General features: G+C 39.3%; 1 protein-coding gene and 1 long non-coding RNA gene across 5 annotated transcripts; one reads left to right on the top strand and one right to left on the bottom strand.

The window, feature by feature from the left end:
- Nucleotides 1–2,787: 2,787 nt before the first annotated feature.
- GTSF1 (gametocyte specific factor 1) lies at nucleotides 2,788–19,135 on the bottom strand. 3 transcript variants are annotated; one of them, XM_005206103.4, is made up of 9 exons: nucleotides 19,046–19,135; nucleotides 17,171–17,216; nucleotides 11,153–11,253; nucleotides 9,248–9,374; nucleotides 8,732–8,815; nucleotides 7,924–7,987; nucleotides 6,599–6,693; nucleotides 5,122–5,154; nucleotides 2,788–2,887 (listed from the first exon to the last, which is right to left on the bottom strand). In XM_005206103.4, the coding sequence occupies exons 2-8, from the start codon at nucleotides 17,184–17,186 to the stop codon at nucleotides 5,138–5,140; spliced, it is 504 nt and encodes a 167-aa protein (XP_005206160.1). In that variant the 5' UTR covers nucleotides 17,187–17,216; nucleotides 19,046–19,135; the 3' UTR covers nucleotides 2,788–2,887; nucleotides 5,122–5,137. The 3 variants fall into 3 exon arrangements, with proteins under 3 accessions (XP_005206160.1, XP_024847263.1, NP_001029445.1); XM_024991495.2 differs by lacking the exon at nucleotides 19,046–19,135 and adding an exon at nucleotides 18,171–18,226; NM_001034273.2 differs by lacking the exon at nucleotides 19,046–19,135 and having other exon boundaries at nucleotides 17,171–17,218.
- A 37-nt stretch (nucleotides 19,136–19,172) lies between these two features.
- On the top strand, nucleotides 19,173–25,312 carry LOC112446662 (uncharacterized). Of its 2 annotated transcripts, XR_009494474.1 has the most exons (3): nucleotides 19,241–19,391; nucleotides 21,801–23,352; nucleotides 24,695–25,312. It is a non-coding gene; the product is annotated as an uncharacterized lncRNA (long non-coding RNA). The 2 variants fall into 2 exon arrangements; XR_003034690.2 differs by lacking the exon at nucleotides 24,695–25,312 and having other exon boundaries at nucleotides 19,173–19,391; nucleotides 21,801–22,065.
- The last annotated feature ends 228 nt before the right edge of the window (nucleotides 25,313–25,540 follow it).

Below are 25,540 nucleotides of genomic sequence, written 5' to 3'. Positions count from 1 at the left end.
CCTTTTAATGAGGTAAACACGAATGCAAATCTGCTGACCATATGGCTTTTCTCCAGGGTTACTGTCCAGCCTAGGATGCTGGTCTTCCTAGCTGTTACAACCTGAGATTTTATATTTGTTATAGCAGTTACCAAGTTGTTCAGAGTTAAGTAAATTGGCAGTGGAATTGCTGTGTCAAGGGCAAAATAATACTCACCCCCCACCCCATACACAGGTCTGTGTTTTTCAGACTTCAGTATGGCTGGAATAAGTCAGCTGAGACTACTGGTACAAGGTAACGGGTTAATGTGTTTTCAGTGGCTTTTGAAGAAGCCACACCTATAAAGTAGGATGTGAGTATGTTCTGAACCTGAACAGTACCAGGAAGACAGTGGTCAAAAGAATGAGCAGTCACTATAGTAATTTTCTCATGGAATTTAAGTCATTTTCCTTATTCTACCCATTGAACTGGCATAAGAAAACGTATTTTCTAAGAGGTATCTTCTCCCCAAGGACAGTCCTGCTTCAAATCACCTTGATTTCTATAACCTGCCTCTTTACAAATGGTAATAAGAAGTGTAACATCATCCCTTTAGTCTTTGTCTACCTTGGAGTGTAATATGAATGGTGAAAAGTACAATAGAGGACTCTCGGAATGCCAGTACGGGTGTAAGAGACTAACACAAGCGGCTACTGTTCTGTCTCGCCAATGAAGGGGTACTGCAGTGCGCTATTTGAAACTGAACCCGAATACTCCCCTTGTTTACCTCAAGTACAGCTCTCGGGAGACCTAAGCATCATTTACTACCTACATTTGTTTATTCCTGGTAAGAACATTTGCAAATCACAATGGCACTTCTAGAATACCCACAGAGAAAGGCAACCTTCCCGAAAGCAAATGTTCTCCCTTCCTGGATAAGATCAAAATGCAGAACTCAAAGGCTAAGATAAGCTTCTGAAACATGTCTACATTTAACCTTTAACCATAACACTTGACCTTCACTGAAATTAGGGTAGAATATTCAACTGTTTACTTTCCACTGTTCATATTCCAAACAGAAGGTAGCCTCTGAAAAAGGTCTCAAAAATAAGCAAGCTTCACCTCCCAACTTCTGACAGTAGTAGAATTCAAGGCACTTCTTTGCTCTGGTTTTTGGGAATGTCCAAAATCTCCAGCAAACTAAATCCAAACGAGTGTACCCTAGGCCCCCAAAAAATCCTAAGCAAACTGGCTGCTTTAATCATTAGTTTACTAAAGAGACAATGGGGTGGTCTATTCTGTGAGCTAACAAAATTAATATAGGCAGGCATTTACCTATAGTGAGTGTTATTCACACTTGGATAGGTCACATGTATTGCTGGTTAAGTTCTAGAACTGGTGAGCAAAGAGGTGTCCTAAAATAACAACATAAGGTTTTTCATGAATGATAGATGCTAGCCTAATTTGCCTCTCTAGATATTTAAAAACCACAAAGTAACTCTTTTCTATTTAATCCCTTCTTTGAGTTATACTCAAGTAGCTAATTCTTTGCAGTAAGACTCATACTTCTGTTTTTCCTAAACTTGGTAGGAGTTCTGGGTTTCAAGTGTAATATAGACAGTTTGGGTTGTTATCACCCAAATAAATGAAATCAAAAGGGTTTTGTATTTTCCAGTTAAAACTATTTTTAAATAAAGTTAAAGTGTTGTGAGCTGTTGACTGACAAACATTAAGTGACCAGAATTAGGGGCATAATGGGTGTTTTTTCCTCCTCCTTAATACACCACATCACCCTCTCCAGAAGAAATAGTTTATTCACTTATTTATACCAGTAGAAGCAGAATTATCTTGAATCTGTCTATAGAAGTTGGAACTAAATAAACAGATAGTTTTGCTTCATTAGGAGAGAATCCTGTTTTGCATGAAACTTGTGGAAGAAGCATTCCATAAGAGCCCATTTCCCCTACAAACAATGCTCAAGAGATCACTTTTGTTATTACTGGTCAGTATGCTTCCTCTGAGTCCCTATCTATACCAGATCGCAAATCCCTTCCCGTGCCAGACAGTTTTAAACTCAAACCACACCAAATCTGCAACCAACCAACCAAATAAAGAACTAGTCTGGGAGATTATGAAGTCTCCTTTTGAGGGCCAAAAAGATGCTAGGATAGCCAGAGCCTTGGGTATTTCAGAAATCTAACTTTTTACACACACGTCCCAGGGCCTTCACACATTTCAGCTTTGAGCTTAATCAAATTTCACACACAGGTGGAAAGCCTATCTCTTCTCCACATGTACACTGGTTCCTCCTCTTCATTCTAATCTTCACTCCTACATAATCCACACCTACCTTGACAGCTAGTACAATTTCTAGCTGAAATGTGGGAAAGAGAAAAGAAACCTATCCTAAGTTAGAAAAGTTTAGGGAACAAGATGTCCTAAGGATTCTAAATAAGAATGGGGTATATTTCTATATATAAATGCTATCAACATCAAAGACTCAGTAAACAGAAAAGGTCCATTCCTATAAATGCTAGAAGGAATTTGGTTCATGTGAGTCAGAGAACACAAACACAGTTACTTTTTCCAATCCAAATTTCTTGCCTGCTTTAGCTGGATCCTTTAAGGTAACTTTAGATGATTCTGTTTCATTAATGCAGAATGGGATATGAATTCTGATCTTGGGGCTGCAGGCACTTAACCAAATTATCAAGCTGTCTACAATGATGGTTTACTTGAAACATTTCTTCTGAGCATGAGGGTTTTTTCTTGTATCAAATGAGTAAGGACTCACGGCAGGGAGGGGAAAAAAAAAAGGTACTTGTCAGTTTGCAAGTCACAGACAGTTTATCTTTCTATAATTAGATTAGGAGAAAAAAAATGAAGAACACACTGTAGCGGGAAGAAAAGTCTTCCAGGGTCTGGCATCTGTAAGGAAACAAGAAAAAAATAAGAGTTCTTAGTTCCTTTCAATGACAAAAGCACCAACCACATCTGACAACAGGCCACACAACTATAGCCCAATTACAGTCTCTTGGTCTGCTGGAAGAATCTGTTGTTGTTAAGGGCAGAACACCAGGTACCTTCTGACCCTTAGCTCTTTAGTATTACTAATCACACAGAAACTTGTTAATTGATTTAAAAACATTCTATACAGAGATCAATATACAGTCCTTGATAGTTACCATGGGTGAAGAGAAAATCAGAATTTACCATCCAGGCAACTGACTTCTCCAGACAATTCTGGACTAATTCCAATTAACTTATTTTTTTCTCTTTTCATATACCCTATCTACTCATTAATTTAATAATATTTTTTGAGCTATTACGATGCACATTGAAAGTAAAGTCACTCAGTTCTGCCTGACTCTTTGCAAACCCATGGACTATGTAGTCCATGGAATTCTCCAGGCCAGAATATTGGAGTGGGTAGCCGTGCCCTTCTCCAGGGGATCTTCCCGACCCAGGACCAGCTGAGCTATCAGGGAAGCTCACAATGCATAATAGGGGAACAAAAATGAACACGGTATACCTGCTTCTGAGGCACTTATCTGGTAAAATATTGTTGATGAAAACATAAATGGGATAAAGCATTTAAGTGCAAGGTGAACAAACCCTTTTCATGTATGTGCAATAAAAAAAATTTTCTGCTTACTCTTTAAGTTCCTTAAGGGAATAAGTCATGCCTTCCGTGTGTGTGTGTGTGTGTGTGTGTGTGTGTGTGGTGTGTGTGTGGTGTGTGTGTGGTGTGTGTGTGGTGTGTGTGTGTGTGTGTGTTGTGTGTGTGTGTGTCTATCTACCCAAAGAAGAGAATTCTGCAACAACAGGCGTTCAAAAAATGGTGCTTTATTTTTAACTAAGAGGATAAGAAGATCTGTGGCTATTTAAGGATTCTTACCTAAATTTTCCCCCTTATTCCTCTGTGGTAACACGTACAGAAAAATTATCAGTGTGTAATGAGTTTATCACTTTTCCAAAGCAGAAAAGTGTTTAGTCCTAAGTGACAAGAAGTTTCTCCTAGGCTTTCACCATAGAGTAGCCACTGGATAGGTAGCTATCCATACTGGATGAACACCAAACACTTTGAGCAGTGTGCCAGAGAAGGATTCAGAGTTCTTCATTTACCCAGGTCTGTGTGTGCTTTTCTGATGCACTCCACTGCAGTTGCGTCTCTTTGCCTTCTGGGACCAAATCCAATTTTCTGGCTTCCAGATATATTTAATAATTTGATGTCAGAACCTACCAAGAAAAATGGCCCGTCCCTAGAAGCAACTGATAAATATTATTGTTCTCAGCTAAGGGGTGTTTGCTTTTAGAATATCTTTTGTTTCTCAACAGAAGAAACATCAGTTTTGGTACAAAACAAACCCTAGCTCGCAGAAGATCCATCTGCTTCACTGTTCAGAAAAAGTGAATGGACTACAAGGCAACAAGCCAATTACTCATTCATTCAATAAATATTCACTGAAGGCCTACCATCTCATGACAGTGGGGATTATCATCCCATTCCCGGCCCAACAATATTCCTCTTTTGCCAGAAGCCATGTGGCTGGTCAACCTCAGCCAAGGCAGCCGTTTGAAGCATCAAACCTGGCTCTGCTGTGGGTACATAGGGTATCTCAAAGATGGGCTTCATCTACGAAAACTAAAAGATTTTGGTCTCTTTATATAGATTTTGTAAGGTTCTGCTAAATCAAATATTCAGATAAGATCTACAGTGCAATAAGATCTAGAGACTTTTGGAGACCCAAAACTTTAAAATGCTAGTTAAAAAGTATGAATTTTTTGATGAGTATTAAATTGTACTGCACAGGGAAAGAATTGCAAAGCAGTGAAGCACAGCTGTCTGATTAATCTCAGCCCATTAAAAAGGCATGATAGATGTAGAATGCAACTTTGATTAAAAAAAAAAGAAAAAGGCAATGTGCACTAACGTTAGGGAGAGCAACTTGGCATGTAACAGAATTCTAATTTAACTAGTAAATGTTTATTCATTAGCATGTAAAGCCATAACAGAGGCTATATACTTAAAAAACGAAAGGCACACACAGAGCTTTAATTTGGTACCATAATCTAAAAGAAAATTGGACCCAGATTGCTTTATGTCCAGTTAAATCTTGCTACCATCTGAAAAAATTATGAAATAAAACTGAAACACTTACTTGATGAAATATTCAGTTACTGTGCATTTCCATCTATGGAGTAGAAATATTTCAAAATAAATACACCATGTCAATTGAAATTCACTCCACCCCCTAGTCTTACTAAACACAAATGATTTATTCCTGGGGTATATGGAATTATATAATAAAGTAGAATTTAAAATTAGTGACTGGATTTCAGCACGGAAAAAGAAAATAGTCTTCCACCTATCAAGCCTTAGGGCATATGATTAGGTAACCTCATATTGGGGGAAATGCAACTATCCAAAGGGAAATGTTTTAAAGGGGATCCTGTAGCCACCTAAAAATTAGCTCAAACAACAACAAAGACTGAAATCAAGGAAATCTGAATTTGGGGGCAACATCAGGAAAAGGAAGTTTATATTAAATAAAAATGACAGTATGTTGGGTGTACCAATATATGGGAATTTCTTTACTAGGGTGGTATGACATGAATTTCAGACCTATTTACTCAGCATTGTCTCCGAGGCCTTGGGAAGACATCTGAATACCATTCTTATGCTGGTTCTTATAACATTACTTTCATTTTGTCTCTACCCATTACCTTTCAGGCCCTTGCAATCCAATTTCTAATCCCAATTCCCTATTGATATTATGCTTTAAAAATCAGGGATGATTTCCTCCTAGTTAAAATAGTCTTTTTATTGGTCCCAAATTTATCCATGGAATCCGATGTCAGTGGTCACCCTTGTTTTTTCTTTCTCGGTTTGAGTTTTATTTGCAAAAATGTAATTTTTTAAGCCATCAGTAATTCACAATTGAAGTAGGCATTTATTCATACCTGAAACCAAAGGCTTGAGATGGGGGTAGAGAAATGTTATAAGAGAGGTGGGAGTGGGCAGGAAACAAAAAGAACTGACAAGGCAGGAAAAGGACGTGGGGATAATTCTGGTCTGGTCTTGGGAGTTAAGAGACTCATTCAGGGTCCAGATCTGCCAACTACCAGCAAAGCAAACAATTTTTTGTGCAATTAGTATGTATTTTATAATTAAAAAATTTTAACCAAAACGTTCCTTGTTTATAGTTTTGAAGAGCAGATAAGAATACTGATGAGAGCACACAGCATAGAGCTTTCTGTCAGGAAGCTCAACTAGTATGCACGTGTGCTCAGTTGCTAAGATGTGTCTGACTCTTTGTGACCCCAGGCTCCTCTGTTCATGGGATTTCCCAGGCAAGAATACTGGAGTGGGTTGCCCTTTCTTTCTCCATCACCCTGTCTTGAAAATATTCTTTAGGCTTCTGTGATCCTGAACTTGCCTGTTACTAACCAGGGTTAGGACCAGGGTGAGATGAGTGATGTGCTTAAGATGCAAAATCTGGGGAGGTGCTCACTCTCAGGGCCATACGGGTGCAAGGCATTCGGTATTCAGACTGAACATGTCCTTGAATAATTAAGACCAACTGTATTTATTTAGTACAACACATAGCAAGAACATTTTGCCACTATTTCACTTACTGTTTTTCCATGGCAGAACATATGGAAGAGACTTGGGAACACGCATGCCTGAAGCCAGGTTACTCTTATGTTCCATAACTATGTTGCTTGCAGGGCTGCAAAAAGAGAGATGAATTTGAGTATGCTGGCATATTTGCATTCTTTAGGCAGGCAAACATAAGACAATCAAAATGTGTTTTTTGTAATTTGGGGAAAAACCACCACCTACATTCTGAAATGTAAACACATTTCCATCAAAACATTCTTGCAATTAGAATGATTACCACTTCTCTGGATAGCTCACTGTTCTGTACAGGCATTAAGATGGGTTTAACCATTTTCATTTTCTAGAAATTGAGATAAACAGCAATGCCATCTACTGTTCAATTGTATGACAGGCTCATCAACTCACTCAATATACATAAGAGATAAAAAATGCCAAGACAACCAAACTAAAGGCCACAAATCTCACAGAATTGAGATAAAATTAAAATTGTACCAATGGAATTCATCTTTAAGTTTTTCTATCTCAGTGTACACATAAACTACAAGTAACTGTACACTTATAATAACTGACTTTAGGAGCTAAAAAATAAAAATTGGTTAAGTATTCTATTTGAGGATAAAATGAAGTCTACTATCTAATATTTTCATTTTCTAATCTGGAAATGCTCTCATTTGGGTTTGAAATATGATCTTTTTTTTTCTTGTTGGCCACACTATATGGCTTATGGGATCTTAGTTCCCCAGCCAGGGATGGAACCTGCACCCTTGGTAGTGAAAGTGTGGCATTCTAACTACTGGACTGCCAGGGAATTCGGAACATGATCCTAAAAGGTTTGAAGATCAAGTGGTAATGAAAAATCTTAGAGATTTAAATTAGATACAAAATCAGTGGGGAAGGAGATGAGTTTTTTCCATACATAATTGGTATTATGGATTGTCCAATCTCAAATCAGAAACTTTTAAGATTACTTTTTCCTTAGACACTAGTTATCCAGAGCAAAAATAACACATATAGTACAGCTACATAAGTTTTTCAAAGCATTAAAATAACATGAACTTAGCAAAAACTCTTAAGACATAAGAATGGCTGGCGCCACTGTCTCCTGTGCTAGACTACAAGCTAGTATTTTTGTGTTCCCACAGGAATTAATGCAAAGCATGTGACCTTTTTATGACTCAAGGAATAAATAGAAAAAAAACCACCAAAACTATATCTAGACAAATTACCACCAAGTAACATCATTGAGGAAAGAGGTCAATACATGCTCTGGAGCCTTCTGTTGGTAACAGAGCACTTTGATTCTGGGAGGAAGTGGTGGGAATGAGATCTTTTCATTTACCTATTGTTGCCACAGTAGTTGGCTGTGCCCCAGACAAATGGGGTGCTGGTCTGTTCCCACAAATCTGCCAAAGGAAACAAAACACAGTTTGTGGTGCTACTAGGTAAAACACCAATTCATGCTTGTCGAATTTGTGAGATGAGAAATAATAAACAAGTTCAGAGAAGCAAGTAAAAACTGGTCAAGTACCCTAAGTGACACAGTAGCAAGAATTTAACTGAAGGATAGAAACACAAGCGACATAAATAATAATAAACGTGCCTGCTGCTGCTGCTGCTAAGTCGCTTCAGTCGTATCCGACTCTGTGCGACCCCATAGATGGCAGCCCACCAGGCTCCCCCGTCCCTGGGATTCTCCAGGCAAGAACACTGGAGTGGGTTGCCATTTCCTTCTCCAATGCATGAAAGTGAAAAGGGAAAGTGAAGTCGCTCAGTTGTGTCCAACTCTTATCGACCCCATGGACTGCAGCCCACCAGGCTCCTCCGTCCATGGGATTTTCCAGGCAAGAGTACTGGAGTGGGGTGCCATTGCCTTCTCCGAATAAACATGACTAGTAACAACCAAACACAGATGGTATAACACAATTTATGAAAAAAACATATGTAAAGTAGTGTTCTTTTCCAATCAAGTGGGAAAGGCTGTTCCGTGTGTCTGCACAGAGATACAACTGTCTTTGTACTGGGGCTCAGTAAGAATAATAAGGCATTCTGAACAACATGGTATGTTCATAAAAAAGGAGACCCTTCTGTCTAGAGCAAACGACTCCAGAGTTTGGCACTGTGGAGAAAGAGACGTGGAGGCCCCTCACCTTTGTCCCAGTCTTCATCGCAAGGAGGGCACCGCCACGTGCTCTCAGCCATAGTCTCTTGTCCAAGGCTCCTGGTTTGGTTGACTGCAAGACAACAGAGATTCTGACTTAAGAAGGGGACACTGCCAAGTTATTATATTTAAAGGAGTTAGTGGCTTAAAAGGTTGCAGGGTCTTTGTTTCTGAAAAATGGACAGGATGAAAGCTAAACAGGTCTTATCTCCTTTCCGACAGAAGACAAGAAAGAGAAGCAGAAACAAAGATGTTTGCTGTATTTACGGTAATAAAAGAATTTTTATTTTTAAACGAATTATTAGTAAAATCAATCAGGTTGTTCAGAAGAAAAAGAAGTCTGGCACCTGACAATCTTTTGCTGCTAAGATTAAAAATCTCAAAGGCAGAAAGGTATTGTTTTTCTGAAATGATGAAAGCCAAAAATCAAGGTGACAATGTAGCATCATATAAATTTGACGGAGCTAACCTCCAGTACTGAAACATCTTAGCTAGTCAGTCTTACCTACATCCTGCTCAATACAGCTTTTGTCATCACAGCTTGAGATATGATGACTGATTTCAGCCCGAGGAACCTGATGGCGAGCATTGAAGGGACAAGTTGCCAGTTTGTTTGCGACATCAGGATGATTCTGGGAAAAAAATTAAAGTGGTTTTTCAATAAACTTGTGGTGGAACTGTGATAGGTACACTCAGCAGAACATTAAGAGAGAATTATTTATCACCTATACAGATCACAGAGACATTACCTCTTTGTTATGATTATAAAGACTGACAACACAGATATTGGGGTTAAAATGGTTTATAAGGAAGTAAACAGTGAATTTAAGATTGGGTATTTGAATCATATATTCTCCCTGTTTACTTCTCAGGGTCACACGAGTCCGGTGGCACAGCCTGTAAGGCACAGCCTGTAAGGCACAGCTCTCTGGATGTCTTTGAAAGCTGATATTCAGGACGAACAGCAACACTAAAACACACTTTGTCTGCATTGCAGTAGCGCCCCTGCTGCTGCAGTACAAGAGTGCAGGAAAATAGCTGTGGGAAGGGAGCTGCAGAAGAGGCAAACCCAGTGATTTTTCAGATTAACACAGGAACACTTCTTTAAAGTAACGATGCCTGAAATAAGGCTCTGAACAATTTGTCCTTTATTTCAGCTATTTCACTAAGGAAAAGTCCAGATGATAGAGAACTCTGTTGACCAAGTTCCTTATTTTAATACAAAACAAGAAAACAAAACAAAGTGTTTAATATAACCCAAATGCTATGTTAAGTTTACCAGCAATTAAGAAATTAGGAGAAGCAAAAGATATATCACAAATGATACTCAAAAAAGTAAAAATAATGTAAAGTGGGGAGAAGGGTGCAAAAAAATAGAAGATGGAGAAAATTGTGAGGGCAGGTATCTCCATGATTTTTTAAAGGGACAGTGGGCATTCTAATGCAAAGGTTTTGTGGCTGAAGATTAAGAGCATTAGGAGAGGGGAGTTATGATGATGGCTCCCTTTCCCAACCTTTCTCCTTGGGACATGTCTGAGAGCCTACAGGAGGAAGTTGTGGTGGTATCTGCTGGTCTCTAATGTCTAGGTTCAACCTTAAGGAATTCTTGCTCTAGACATTGAAAGGAGCTGAGAAATAATCAACAATGGCATTATAATCACGTCTCCAGGACTGCAAGAGAAACATCCCTTGAAGAATATTAATGCATATGTGAACTGTATGCAGGTTTGGATTAAATACCTAAATTGTTTTCCAAGCATAAATCCTGGCAGAACTCTGGCCTCTGTATCTGACCTTTCTATTCTAACCACCCTTTCAAACTGTCTCAATTAATACATCAGCATTAAATTAGCTTATATCAACTAAATCTACAAAAGGTGACCAGAGGGAAAAAACTCTTCGAGCTTTTTTTTCCCCCCTCCCCCTAAAGATGCTTACTGTTGAAACTTGGAGAAATAGTTATTTTTATGAATAATCTTTTCTTGGGTTAACCTCTAGCTGTTCAACTTCTCTAACAATTCTAAACAAACAAACAAAAAAATCAGAAATAAGTGTATTACAGTACTCAATCCTTATCAGGACAATAAGTACATCAAATTTACAAGGCAAGAATGATTTCTTATCACTAGTAAAAATTAGTGTTTCCTCTGTTTCACAGAGGGTGAGAAGACCGGAGAGAAACTGTTTAAGGGTGCTGTGTCACTAGTTGGGGGAAAAACCAAAATGAGAAAAAACTTACATACCCAAGAAATAAAGAAATTCTTTTCTATAAATGTTGGCATTTAACCCAAAGCAATTCTGGCATTTAATTAAAACATATATGCTAAAATTCTTTGATATTTATAAAACTTGGTTTTTTAAAAGAATTCAGGAGGCCATCACCGGGCAAATTGAGAAAATAATATCATACCTTTCTGCACTTGATAAGATGATAAGGAAACCTGCAGGCCCTGATCTGGTGGTTTTTATCATAGGGGCATTGTAACAGCTTTTCAGGGTCCAGAGTATCGACTGAAAGACAGAAAAACAGGCTAAGTATAAAGCTTAACAGGCCCTTGCAACATTTCAGCATCCTTGGCACATGGATTTTTCAACAGCATCTGTTAAGAACTGAACAAGACAGCCTAACAACAACTTGAAAGTTTTTTTTTAAAGGGTGACTAAAAACATCTGAAAACGTAAGATAAAACTGTGTTATTGAATCTTCATTAAGTCCAGCAAAACCAGCATTCATGGGGTGGGGTCAAAGTTCACATTTGGTTGTACATAAATACTGTTGTTTTTATTGTTGGTAATCCTTATTATAACAAAAAATTAAACGATACGTCTTTTCCTTTTCTGAAAGTGCTAATTCAGGGTCATTCTTTTCTCTAGCTAGTTCAACCAAAACTTCCCAGGCAGTATACTGAAGGTTGGAACGGACAATGTATTGATATACTGATGTGGGGGTCCACCGCACATGTGCCCCCTAGTCCCCAACTAGTCTTAGGGCAAGCTGAGGGTAGTTAACCCCCTACACCAGCATCCCTATTTACTAGTTTGTCATGACATGAAAAAAGTTGGTAAGCACTGCTCTATATCAGTTATATGTTCTATGGAAGCTTAGGAAATACTCGTTCATAGATTTATTTTTTTGTCTGCCTGATTTAATGTACTTCTCGAAATAGCTCCTAGTCAGTGAATCTAGTTACCTCTCAAATGAGACCAATACCTTTACCAAATTGGTAAAGATTCCAAAATTTCATATTTTGGAACATAATGAGAAAAAACCCCCTACAGAATTCTTTAATCTGATGATCATGAAACTGGCCAGATAAAAAGTAGAAAGAATAATCTGCAAAAATAGAACCTCCTAAGTTTGAGACAACTGCACATATATGAGGCTACTGTGAGAAAGCCAACCCCTAACCTATATTGTGCAATTTAAAAGTACCCTTCGAAGACTATACTTTCAGGCTCCATTTCAATAGTTTAATAGACTCTAGAGAAGTTTCTCATAACATGTAAAACTAATCTTAGGTTCTGCAAAATGTCCAGGCTGAGCCCCAAATTTTAAGAATCTTGGTTAAAGGAGAGAAGTTAAACAGTTAAGTACATTTTGAATATATTATGAGGACAAGAGGCAATCTAATAAAATGCTGTTGCCACCACTGAAGGCAATAATAAAAGTGAAATAAGATAAACAATTCACATTTGATAAGAAGCTTATAAACCAAGAGACTGCTATGAAAATCAGAAGCCAGGGGAACTGAAACAGTGTCCCTGGAAGAGTGGTAAACATGGGATAAATTGCTAACCGTGATCGTGATGCAAATGAGTCAGAAAGGTGACTTGAAGGACAGAATGAACAGGAATGAAAAGTCTTAAAGGACAAGCAGGCTTATTATGCCAACCAGGCTCATCCTGAGCAGTGATCCTTTCACATTTCTGAAGCTTCAGGATACACAGGAAGAGTATACAGATGAAATTCTTGTTAGTTTTCCTCCATTTAATCCATTTTATCACAAGCAAATGATAGGCCGTGTCAGGAGCTGACAGACTGGACATACTTTATGATTCATACACATGTTACTGCCCATACAGTGGCATACATCAGAGTTAATAATGATAGCTTCCTACTAAAACGCTTTACTTTTTGGTCTCTGATAACTAAGGTCTGCTCTAAACGGGTCTTTTATTTAAAGATTAAACATTTTTCAATTTTATGTTTAATTTAAAATTTTTAATGGTAATAATATAAATAACAAAATTCATCACATTAACTATTTAAAAGTGTACAGTTTATTGGTGTTAATTATATTCACATTGTTGTGAATCTAGACAACCTCTAGAAATTTTCACCTTGCAAAACAAACTCTATACCCATTAAATAACTCCCATTGCCTCCTCCCTGAAACCACTGGCAGCCATTATTCTACTTTTTGTTTCTATGAGTTTGACTATTCTAGATATTTCATACAAGTGAAATCACATGGCATGTGGTCTTTTTGTGATTCAGTTCAGTTTAGTTGCTCAGTCATGTCCAACTCTTTGCGACCCCATTAACTGCAACACGCCAGGCCTCCCTGTCCATCCATCACCAACTCCTGGAGTTCACTCAAACTCATGTCCATCGAGTCTGTGATGCCATCCAGCCATCTCATCCTCTGTCGTCCCCTTCTCCTGCCCCCAATCCCTCCCAGCATCAGAGTCTTTTCCAATGAGTCAACTCTTCACATGAGGTGGCCAAAGTATTGGAGTTTCAGCTTTAGCATCAGTCCTTCCAAAGAACACCCAGGACTGATCTCCTTGCAGTCCAAGGGACTCTCAAGAGTCTTCTCCAACACCACAGTTCAAAAGCATCAATTCTTCGGCGCTCGGCTTTCTTCACAGTCCAACTCTCACATCCATGCATGACCACTGGAAAAACCATAGCCTTGACTAGACGGACCTTTGTTAGCAAAGTAATGTCTCTGCTTTTGAATATGCTATCTAGGTTGGTCATAACTTTCCTTCCAAGGAGTAAGCGTCTTTTAATTTCATGGCTGCAATCACCATCTGCAGTGATTTTGGAGCCCCCAAAAATAAAGTCTGACACTGTTTCCCCATCTATTTCCCATGAAGTGATGGGACCAGATGCCATGATCTTAGTTTTCTGAATGTTGAGATTTAAGCCAACTTTTTCACTCTCCTCTTTCACTTTCATCAAGAGGCTTTTGAGTTCCTCTTCACTTTCTGCCATAAGGGTGGTGTCATCTGCATATCTGAGGTTATTGATATTTCTCCCGGCAGTCTTGATTCCAGCTTGTGCTTCTTCCAGCCCAGCGTTTCTCATGATGTACTCTGCATAGAAGTTAAATAAGCAGGGTGACAATATACAGCCTTGACGGACTCCTTTTCCTATTTGGAACCAGTCTGTTGTTCCATGTGCAGTTCTAACTTTTTGTGATTAATTAAATTACCACAATGTCCTCAGAGTGTAGCATGTGACAGGATTTCCTGTAACTATTTTATTTGCTTTTCTTTAAAAAACAAACAAACTTAACAGCTCCTTCTGTATCAGTGAAATGTAAGAAACATTTCCCTGCTGTGTATGGATGTAGCACAGATTCTTACTCAGTTCCCTTACTGATACATTTACGTTGTTTCTAGTTTTTACTATTACATAAATGCTGTGGCTAGCAACCTAATATATACTTATCTGTGTACTGTATGAGTATTTTCCTTGGGCAGATACCTAGGAGTACTGCACAAAGTAGTATATGAAATTAAAGTTGTAACAAATAATATTGAACTCCTCAGCAAAAAAATTTTTTAGAATGTCCCTTAAATTGGTTTACCTGTTTTTTAACATTAAAAAAATTTTAAATTTCTTTTTAATTGGAGATAATTGCTTTACAATAATTTGTTGGTTTCTGCCATACATCAACACGAATCAGCCATGTTCCCCTCCCTCTCACCTCCCACCCCATCCCAGCTCTCTAGATTGTTAGAGATCAGCAAAAATCTTGAGTGACTTTTTGGGAATATAATTTAATTCGGAAAACAAAGTAGGCCTCATGGACAAGCTTCCTCCAAAAGCACAGACTCAGATATTCCTCACACTTGGATAGGGTCCAGAACCCATGGTGAGAAATGGAGGAAACTGCACGGAAATGAGGAACCAGACCTGACAAGAGTATCATCAGCTAAGAGGTACTGCCTGAAGACAGAAGCTGGAGAGCCTCAGGAATCTGGCAGATTAGAGAGTTTTAGATCAGTTGGGGGAAAAGGTCAAGTACATTCTAAACAGTATTTCTCACTTTAACTTGATTCCTGGTGTTAAATCACTTGAGGACTATAGATTCTGATTCAGCACGTTTGAGATGAGGCCTGAGATTATGCATTTCTAACATACTGCCAGGTTCTTTTTTTTTTTTAAATCTTAAAAACAGTGAAACTTTACCAAGACACAGATAAACAGAAAAAAATGCTATGCTTAAGAGTTGAGTCTTTACAAGCCAATATATTTTACTAAATTTACTTAACCACAAACTTAAAAATTTTAAAGAAACAGCAAAATTAACCATTTCCTTCTTTAACAAACATCTACTGATTAAAAAAGTCTGTGCTATGTAGCAGTAATTACAAGAACCAAGTGATATTTTTCTAAGAAAAAAATCACCACTGGAAAAAGTAAAGAATACGAGACATAAAGGGAGATGATGCTTTCTAATTTAACAGAGTAGTAAGCTTCCAAGAATAAATATAAATCTCTTGTATCTATCTCACACAGAAATCTCAGATTTTAATTAACATATTTTTAGAAAAATTAAGGAAGTGAAGCAGGGAGCCCTAAGGAAGATCAAGGAGAATCAGACTTCTAGATCCATTATTCTCAAAGTATGGTCCTTATTAGCATTACCACCTGGGAGCGTGTTAGAAATGCAAATTCTTGAGTCCCAGACCTTCTGAATCAAAAATTTGGGGGGAGGGCTCCAGAAACCTGTGTCTTAACAAGTATCCCAGGTGATTCTTCGGCATGCTATAGTAGATATTTAATAAAGACTGTTTCCATGTAATTTCTACCTGTTGGTGATAAAGGTTCTATTGGACTCTTCCTTGAAGGCAGAATGGAACTAAAATATCTTTCAGTTAGAACTTAAGAGATTCTGAACAAGATAGCAAGGTAAGAAACAAAGGCAGCCTTGTTGACAAGTTTCATCCACTGAGATGTTCCTCAAACTTGGTCAGGGTCTAGAAACCATAGTGCCTAGAGGTATCAAGTAGGGCACTACATATAAACAACATACAAGGCTCTGGTTCTGACTCTGTCCCCAACAACGTAACCATGGGGTAAATTAGTTAACCTAGGCTCCGTTTTCTGTTGTAAAATTCTAGTGTTGAATGAAATGGTTTTTCAGGCCTCTCTTGTTCTACTCTTGTATGATCCTAGCTCTCCCAGCTCCCATTTGATTTTCTGGGCCATTGAGATTCCTGGATCACTAGAGAAATAAGAATCCTCCCTGCTACTGCTGCTAAGCTGCTTCAGTCATGTCTGACTCTGTGCAACCCCATAGACAGCAGCCCACCAGGCTCCCCCATCCCTGGGATTCTCCAGGCAAGAATACTGGAGTGGGTTGCCATTTCCTTCTCCAATGCATGAAAGTGAAAGGTGAAAGTGAAGTCGCTCAGTCGTGTCCGACTCCTAGCGACCTCATGGACTGCAGCCTTCCAGGCTCCTCCGTCCATGGGATTTTCCAGGCAAGAGTACTGGAGTGGGGTGCCATTGCCTTCTCCAACTAATTCACTAGTTTATTATGCAATAAAATAACAGAGGCTTTGAATAAGTTACACTGGCTAGTAACAACTAATCAGTTTTCTTCCGTGATTACTGTTCTTCTACATAGGCAGGATAATTAATTCATGGATGGTCTTTCTGGTCTATCTTCAACTATTCTTACACTACATAATCAATTAGGGACACCTTTTTACAGATATATAAAGAGAACACAGGTAGCTTTAATGTAAGTTGAGTTTGTTAAATCTATTTGTTATGACGAATCCTCCCTAGGATTTCTTTAATCCTAAAAACTCAATGCACATCAATATGAGGTATACCATATTATCCCCAAAAAACAGAAACCAGGGGTTACCATCCCTGTGTCACTAACAGGAGAAACTGAAGTTCTAAAGAATGAAAATTATTCACTTAATAAATAAAAATATAGTTTAACATAGGTGTCCCAACCGGAGCTTTCTCAAAGCTTGATGACTTCTCATACTTTTTAATTTCAAGGGTCCTATTTCAAATTTGGACATTTCTCTGCATTACTAAACAGTCTCACTTTTTCTTCCCAGCAGTTTAGCGAAAAAGTGAATCTTTCTCAACACATTAAAAGTCTTGTCAGAGAGAAAGTTACATGTAAGTAACTTAACTTATTTTCTAAAAGCAACAAGAAGTACTTACTGTAAGTTTCTTCCATGTTGGGAATTAAGGAGCCAAATCCAAAGTGCTGGGGGAAAGAAAAAACTGGATCAGGAAATCAGAAATAAAACATATCAAAAGAAGCCCTAAGAAGTGGAATCAAACTAGAACTGAAGTCACCCAAGTTTAATATAAAAAACCCTTATAGCATCTCCCTCTTCCTATTAGTTTTTCCCCTTTAATGCATTCTTCACTACTTTGAACCATTTTATCACTGCCTAACTCACACTCTTAGAATAGATAGATTCTAGGGCTCACAGTTAAGAAAAACCAAACATGACTACTACTAAAACTGTATTCAGGTGAGAGGATGTCAGTCAATTCTAAGTGCCATTACAACACCTTATCACTTTACCATCCTTTAGGGTTTGATGCTATTTAACATTAGAAGGGGCAAGTCAAGCCCACAAGAACGTTATTTAAACTGCAGGATAAACAAAGGAATAGGGTACTATTTTAAAGTTCTCAAGTCCTTAAAAATACAGGATGATCGGGCTGCCAATCTTGCTTCCCCCTGCCCCTGAGGACTTGGGAACGCTGGAAGCCTATGTCAGACTGTACAGTCAATCCATTCAGTATGCCCAGAGACACGCCAGTTTACTATTTCTATGATTTTTCTTAAACATGATTAGGAAGTATCACACTTTTCCCAGTGATGCTTTATTTCCTCCCCCGCCTCCACGCTAAACCAGACAGATTTGGTTATTTAAATTTCTCAAGGTAATACTCATTCCCTCTGTGCACTGAGGGAACATTTCTGAATGTCAGTACTCAAGAACTGTCCATTTTATAGCTGACAGAATCATAAAAGAATAAGTCTGTAACAGAAATATGGAAGATTAAAAGACAATTTTTAGTTTGAACCCTCTTCCACCTGACTCTCCCCTATTGAGCTCTGTGATTAAACAAACTTATCATTACAAAAAAGACTAAATTTATATAAAACCATCCCCATAGTAAACTTAAAACTGGCTAGATTTACAGTTATTGCCCCTAGAGCCAGCTCTCCTCATACAATTCCACACCCCTTCCCCCCATTCTATGACATAAGCAGTCTTGGAACCTATGATATGAAATACAAGTGATCAGCTGGAACTTGTTTAGTAATTTGCTGCAGAGCCTATTTGTAAATGACAATCACTGGTGAAACTGCCATGAAAAAATAATTTTCATGTCTGAGTTAAGAAATTTTGACCTTCCTTTTGATATGTTATAGTTACTCTATACTTTTTCAACAAAAATAAAAAGAGAACTGGAAGAACCAAACACTATGTTCCTTGATTTTAAGGCATTTAAAGGCACAATCAGTGCCAGATTCAGCAACTTGCAGGAAGCCCCCCTATCCTCTGGGGGCAAAAAGACTAAATTACAGTAGATTCAGGGCACTGGAAACTACAGCCTCATCATTCAGCCTTGTCCATGTAAGTGTCCTATCACTATCAAACTGTTACCAACTTTTCACGTTTTTCCTAGTACTAGACGGCGGTGAAATGCGCACTCAGCAGTCAAGCCTGGGAGCTGGTTGTAGCCTGAAGCAACGGGTTACACGTAACCGAGCTGGGGTCTCAGTAAAACCAACATCTTTCCTCCTTTAAACAAAAGTCAAGAGTCTATTTAAAAATGGGGCTAAATAGAAGAAGGTGGGGAAGGTGCCTAACTTAAAAAACTAAGACTAAGGAGCTAGGGAGGCCCTCGACGGGACGAAGCAGTGGCAGACCCACCGGTTGCCTAAACACCTTTGCTGAGGACCCACAAGGCGGGCAGAAGAGGGAATATACTAGAAGGTGAAAGTATCCTAGTCCACTAACGGTGAGATTTTTGGAGGTCCCCAAGCCAGGACCTGGGCTTCTTTCCTACCTCGGCGGAGACACGCTCTCCTCGCCCCACGGTCGCCTTCGCTCACACCCGTGCCCCAGCAACGCTCCCTTCCGGCCTCTGACGTTAGTGGGTGGGGCCCCCACTTCCTGTGACGCAGCGGGTGCGGGCCGCTCGGATGACTGCCTTCTTGGCACTCCCTTCTTGGTTTCCGCCCATCCTCCTCTCGGGAGGTGGTCCTCCGGCACCTGGAATGACAGTGGCTTTGCGTGCCTGGAACTCGCGCTGCCTTCCCGGCCTCTGTGGGGGCCATCTTAGAAACTAGAATGAGCGCTGAGACATAGCGCTCGAGGAGGGGATGGGACACCTTAGAGGTCAACTGATGCTGGTGAGAAGGAAGCCATGTTAGTGCAAGTTGTCCAGTTCAGTTCAGTAGCTCAGTCTTGTCTGACTCTTGGCGACCCCATGAATCGCAGCACGCCAGGCCTCCCTATCCATCACCAACTCCCGGAGTTCACTCAAACTCAATGTCCAACAAGTCGGTGATGCCATCCAGCCATCTCATCCTCTGTCGTCCCCTTCTCCTCTTGCCCCAAGTCGCTCCCAGCATCAGGGTCTTTTCCAATGAGTCAACTCTTCACATGAAGTAGCCAAAGTATTGGAGTTTCAGCTTTAGCATCAGTCCTTCCAAATGAACACCCAGGACTGATCTCCTTTAGAATGGATTGGTTGAATCTCCTTGCAGTTCAAGGGACTCTCAAGAGTCTTCTTCAACACCACAGTTCAAAAGCATCAATTCTTCAGTGCTCAGCTTTCTTCACAGTCCAACTCTCACATCCCTACATGACCACTGGAAAAACCATAGCCTTGACTAGACGGACCTTTGTTGGCAAAGTAATGTCTCTGCTTTTTAATATGCTAAGTTGGTCATAACTTTCCTTCCAAGGAGTAAGCGTCTTTTAATTTCATGGATGCAAGAGAAAGATAATTTAGGTTTTTGAGGGGAGGGAAGACGAAAATTGAAAAAGAGATAAACAGAAGAGGTCCCCTCCTCCCACCCCCCAGTTCCCCCCAAAACCAACCACTAAGGACAGGAATCTAGTTTTTGTTTAGCATGCCATGTAGGTAGAGTTTCAAAATTCAAAAATCGATAATGGTTTATCGGAGAATGTTTGGTAGGATGTATGCCCTAGTCCGGAGAAGGTGATGGCACCCCACTCCAGTACTCTTGCCTGGAAAATCCCATGGACAGAGGAGCCTGGTACGCTGCAGTCCATGGGGTCTCGAAGAGTTGGACATGACTGAGCAACTTCACTTTCCCTTTTCATTTTCATGCATTGGAGAAGGAAATGGCAACCCACTCCAGTGTTCTTGCCTGGAGAATCCCAGGGACTTTGGAGCCTGATGGGCTGCCGTCTATGGGCTCGCCCAGAGTCGGACACGACTGAAACGATTTAGCAGCAGCAGCAGCAGCATGCCCTAGTCATCTCCATTAAAGGAGATTTTTGAGGAGAGAGCTGGAGATAGAAGGGGCCAGAAAGTTATAAATTGATAGTAGAAAATGAAACATATATTGTGAGCCTTTGTTCTGGAAACCCTGATACCAAGAAGAAAAAAAAAAAGTGTAATTGGTGGTTCTTGTGTTCAAGTTGTTAGGAAAACAGGCCCCAGACTGGGTGAAAGATTAGAAGAAAAACACTGGGGCCCAAAGTGACCCGGGGAGAACTTTGTTTGAGAAAAAGGACTTGTGGCATTTGTAGACAAAAAAGGGAAGGAATTGATACTACAGGTAGATCTGGTAATAATATTTTTTAAAAAGCAAGAAGTAAAAGGCGTGATACGACAAATTTTTGTATTGTTCAGAGTAGGAGGCAGACTGGATGGTCAGTTTGGGTGTTGAAGTATTGGGGGTTTTAGGCCGTTTCAGTGGTTTATGTAGTCTAAATGTTATTTAGGAGAACTTATTCTAACAGCATAAACTAAATGTGGCCTTAGTGAAAAGGGTCATGTGATGTTTTTACATGAATAATATGTAAACATTACCGGATTTTTATTTTTGGCCATGCTGCTTGCTTTGTGGTATCTTAGTTCCCTGACCAGGGATAGGTCCTGTGCCCCATGCATTTGAAGCTGAAAGTCTTAACCACTGGACCTGCAGGGAAGTCCTGTTTTTTAAATTTTTAAAGTTATCATTCCTTGAGCTGAAGAGAGTATGCTTCACAGCCTTTGGTTCATGTTAAGACCCTAAAAATAAAAGTATTTGTGGAAGCAGGACCCAAGACTTCTTAATTGTGTCAGCACTTCAGAACCATTTGAGGAGATTTAAAACATATCATGTCACGTCTCCTTCCCAGGCAAATTAATCAGAAAGGGTTAGTTTTAAAAGCTACCCAGATGATTCTAATGTGCAGTCAGGATTTAGAACCACTGAGATAGGCACTGTTTTGAATTTACAAAAGCTATTCTTTCACCTGGGTGGCCTGGATGATTTCTATGAAAGAGGGGGCAAGCTGTTAAAGTGCTTCTTGAAAGATGATTGCTGAGAATGAAAGCTTCATTACAAGTTCAGCACAAACAATTTTAGAAAAGCTGTTGTTTTGCAAATCAGTTTCAGATTGTTAGGGATATCTTAAATAATCTACGAAATCCTAAACCTCTGGATTTACCAAATCATTCATGCAGAATTAGCAGGGCCAGTGTGATTTAAAGTGAAATGTGATTTTTCAGGGTTTAAACTTCAGTAATCTGGTGAAATTGTTGACCCTGTTACTGTGACACATCTGTTCTTTTCATTCAGATACCTGCAGGTTGAAATTTCTGGAGAAGGAAGAGCTAAGAGCTTGAGAGGACGAGGAGTGGGTACCAAACCAGAATCCAAAGTCAGACTTCACTGCATTCAGTAATACCTTGTCAAGGTGACAGGATCCTCAACTGATAAAGCTGTTCCATTTAGCACCAGTGAATGAGCCCACCAACTTTTAAACAAACTAAAGAACCAAACATGTCTTTCAGTGGTGGAGATATTAAAATAAAAATGCACCACATGTCTTTCTCTTCTTAAATGCTTTTTTTCATTCCTTTCCAACCCAGAAAGTTCCTGCTTTATCTGAGATCCCTGCTGAGTTTTCTTTCAGACTGATTTTCCAGCCAGGTTGAATATATTTGAAAAGGAAGAAGAAAAAAAAAAGAGAGAGAGAGCCTAAGGTATTTACACAGGGTCATTCTGAGGGCTAGCTGGGATTAATACCCTAAACTGAATCTGATCCATGCTGGTTCTATCTCTGAATATGCTTGCATTTAACCCTAAATTATAAATTATATTTTTAGAGTTATTAGTTAAAAATAAAGACTCTGAACTAATGAGTAGACAGATCTGTATGCCAATGATTAAAAAAAAAAACCAACTTTGTTCAAAGATGAGTTTTTCTCAGCTTTTAGGATTGGAGTCCCAGTTATTCCTTAAGATTCTTTAGAGATTTTCAGTGTTTCATAAAGCCTGATAAAACTTAAACTTTTGCCCATCAGAAAGCTAAAACATTAAATTTCTTTGTTTCGGGCTTAGGTTTTATCCACTAAGTCTTATTTCTCTCATCTAATAATGATTTCTGATTGGTTGTAAAGTGTATAACTTAGAATAGGAAAATTATTGAAGAAGTGCAGTTGTAAAATATTTCAAAAAGATCTTTGGGGGAACATAATAGATGTTATTATTAGTGAGGGTAGATTTTGGGAAGTATTGCTGTTGAGAATGAAAAGTTGGGACTGGTTACAATTTTTCAGGCAAAAGTAACAGGGCGAGGTGTTCTCACTAGGGAACCATTGAAAATATATTTATGTTTAAAAAAGTCATTAATGAGAGTTTGCAAAGAATAGCTAACACCCCTGTCTGCAAATACAGGATGATACAGGATAAATGAAAAACCAGTCGCGACTTTTTTTGGTCTTTAAATTCATTCTGTGTCCTAATACATAAATATTATATAATTGTGTAATCCACATTGCTGTAATAGTTGCTGAGTAGTCTGTTTTCTGTTTTTTTTCTTTGCCTTCTAAATAATTTCTTTCACTAGGAGTCAGCAACAGTGCTTCCCTGGTGGTTCAGATTGTAGAGTCTGCCTGCAGTGCAGGAGACCTAGGTTTGATCTCTGGGTCAAGAAGATCTCCTGGAGAAGGAAATGGCAATCCACTCCAGTATCCTTGCCTGGAAAATTCCATGGATGGAGGAGCTTGGCAGGCTTCAGTCCATGGGGTTGCAAAGAATGGGACACGACTGAGCAACTTCACTTTTTTTCTTTCAGCAACAGTAGCCCGTTATGCCTTTTCTGATGCTGGCATCTGAGATGTAAATTGTAAGTCAAAGTTTGCAAACTGTTGTTAGCATGCTTTTGGCGATGAATTTGTTACTGTGTAATGAATAGGTAGGCAAGAAAATGGAAACCTCTTAAAAGATTGTTGAAAAGATGGTAGAATGGCAAAATTATGCTGAAGAAATTTCACCTTCTAAAAATTGTGTAAAGGGCTAGTCTTTTTTTTTTTTTTTTTCAAATTTTATAAATTTTATTTTAAAATATGTATTTATTAAGAATTTCCTGGGGACTTCCCTGGTGGTCCAGTGGCTAAGACTCTGTGCTCCCAATGCAGGAGGCCCAGGTTCTCTGCCTGGTCAGGGAACTAGATCCCATGTGCTGCAACAAAAGATCCTGTGTGCTCCAAATAAGACTTGCTGCAGCCAAATAAGTAAATAAATATTATTTAAAAAAAAGAATTTCCTGGCAGTCCAGTGGTTAAGACTCTGTGCGCTCACTGCCTAGGCCCCAGGCTCAATCCCTGGTCTGAGTACTAAGATCTTATAAGCTGCACATTGTGGCCAAATTAATAAATATTTCTTAAAATTTATAAAGTTTAGAAATACTATAAAAGGATATTATGGGCTGAGAGGCTACAAGAGGCAGGAAAAGTAGAATGAAAGACATTAAAAGAAGTGATTTAAGTGCAGCTGCTGCTACAGCTGCTAAGTCACTTCAGTCATGTCCAACTCTGTGCGACCCCATAGACGGCAGCCTACCAGGCTCCCCCGTCCCTGGGATTCTCCAGGCAAGAGCACTGGAGTGGGTTGCCATTTCCTTCTCCAATGCATGAAAGTGAAAAGTGGAAGTGAAGTTGCGCAGTCGTGTATGACTCTTCTCGACCTCATGGACTGCAGCCTACCAGGCTCCTCCGTCCATGGGATTTTCCAAGCAAGAGTACTGGAGTGGGGTGCCATTGCCTTCTCCGAAAGGGCTAGTCTTGAGTGGAACAGTTCTATAATTCCAATTCTACTATTCTTCTGATGTTATTTTAAGGAATGTCCAATGCTTAAAACTGAGGGTCATTTTCTCTTTGAAGCCTTCTCCTAACCTCTGCCTGGAATTAAGTGCTAATGTTTTCTTATTCCCTGCTTTCCTCCCAGCACTTAAACTGTGTCATACCAGTTGTTCTTAGAGTGTGGTCTCTAGACCAGCATGATTAGCATCACTTAGGAACTTGAGAAAAACGCAAATTCTTGGGCTTTACTACAGACCTACTTACTGAATCAGAAGCTTAGGGGTGAGGTGCTCTACAATCTTTGTTTTAATAAGCCCTCCAAGAGGTTGAGAGGGAGGGGACATATGTATATTTATGGCTGATTATTGTTGATGTATGGCTCCCCAGGTGGCACAGTGGTGAAGAATCCACTTGTTAATGCAGGAGATACCCTGGGTCAGGAAGATCCCTGAAGAAGGAAGTGGCAACTCACTCCAGTATTCTTGCTTGAAAGATTCCATGGACAGAAGAGCCTGGCAGGGTCACAGAGCCATGGACTGGGGTCACAAGAGAGTCAAGACTCGACTGAACAGCAGCAGCATGGCAGAACCTAACACGAGGATAATTATCCTCCAATTAAAAGTAAATAAAAAGGAAAGCCCTCCAATTGATTTTGATTTTGAAGATTGAGAACCGTTGCCATATATTAACTATAGTTCTCAACCTTGTTCCCTCATGGCCACTGTAATTCCTAACATAGTGTCCCAAACTTAGTAGATACTTGATTATTTGACTTGAGAGCACAGGTATACTTTGTCAGGGCCTGCAGCACCTGTAAGACATCATCCATCTGGTAAGAGACTACGTGGGAAGAAGAGACTAAAATGTTTGAGATTCTTTTCTTTCCCTCTTTTATAACACAGCTGCTTGGGAAGTCTGAACAAAAAGGCCCATAAAGAATGGGCCAACAAAAGAATAAAGATGTGGAACCAAGGAGATATGTTTTGGTACTTATCTAGGACATGAGTAATGGGCCTTAACAGTTTTTTCCCCATAGTTCATGCTGTGAATGTAAGAGTAGAAACCCTAAAACCAGATTTTAGGGAAGAAACTTTATAGCCAGAAAGTCTTCTTGCTGTTACATAAACATAATTTAAATTGACTTGATGGGACTTTTCTGTGAAGATGAGTGAACCTGATTACCAAGTTTTTTGAAAAGTTGATTTATTCAGTATAAATATTTGGCCCAGAGTA

Source organism: Bos taurus, chromosome 5, assembly GCF_002263795.3.
Source record: "Bos taurus isolate L1 Dominette 01449 registration number 42190680 breed Hereford chromosome 5, ARS-UCD2.0, whole genome shotgun sequence".
NCBI lineage: Eukaryota > Metazoa > Chordata > Mammalia > Artiodactyla > Bovidae > Bos > Bos taurus.
The sequence above is the reverse complement of the archived record's forward strand: the minus strand, read 5'-3'. Positions and strand labels throughout refer to the sequence as shown.

Coding starts and splice junctions, on each gene's coding strand:
- GTSF1 (XM_005206103.4), bottom strand. Junction 9,375..11,152: donor ATCTTATCAAGTGCAGAAAG/GTATGATATTAT, acceptor TTTTTTTCCCAG/AATCATCCTGATGTCGCAAA. Junction 8,816..9,247: donor CTGTATTGAGCAGGATGTAG/GTAAGACTGACT, acceptor GTTGTCTTGCAG/TCAACCAAACCAGGAGCCTT.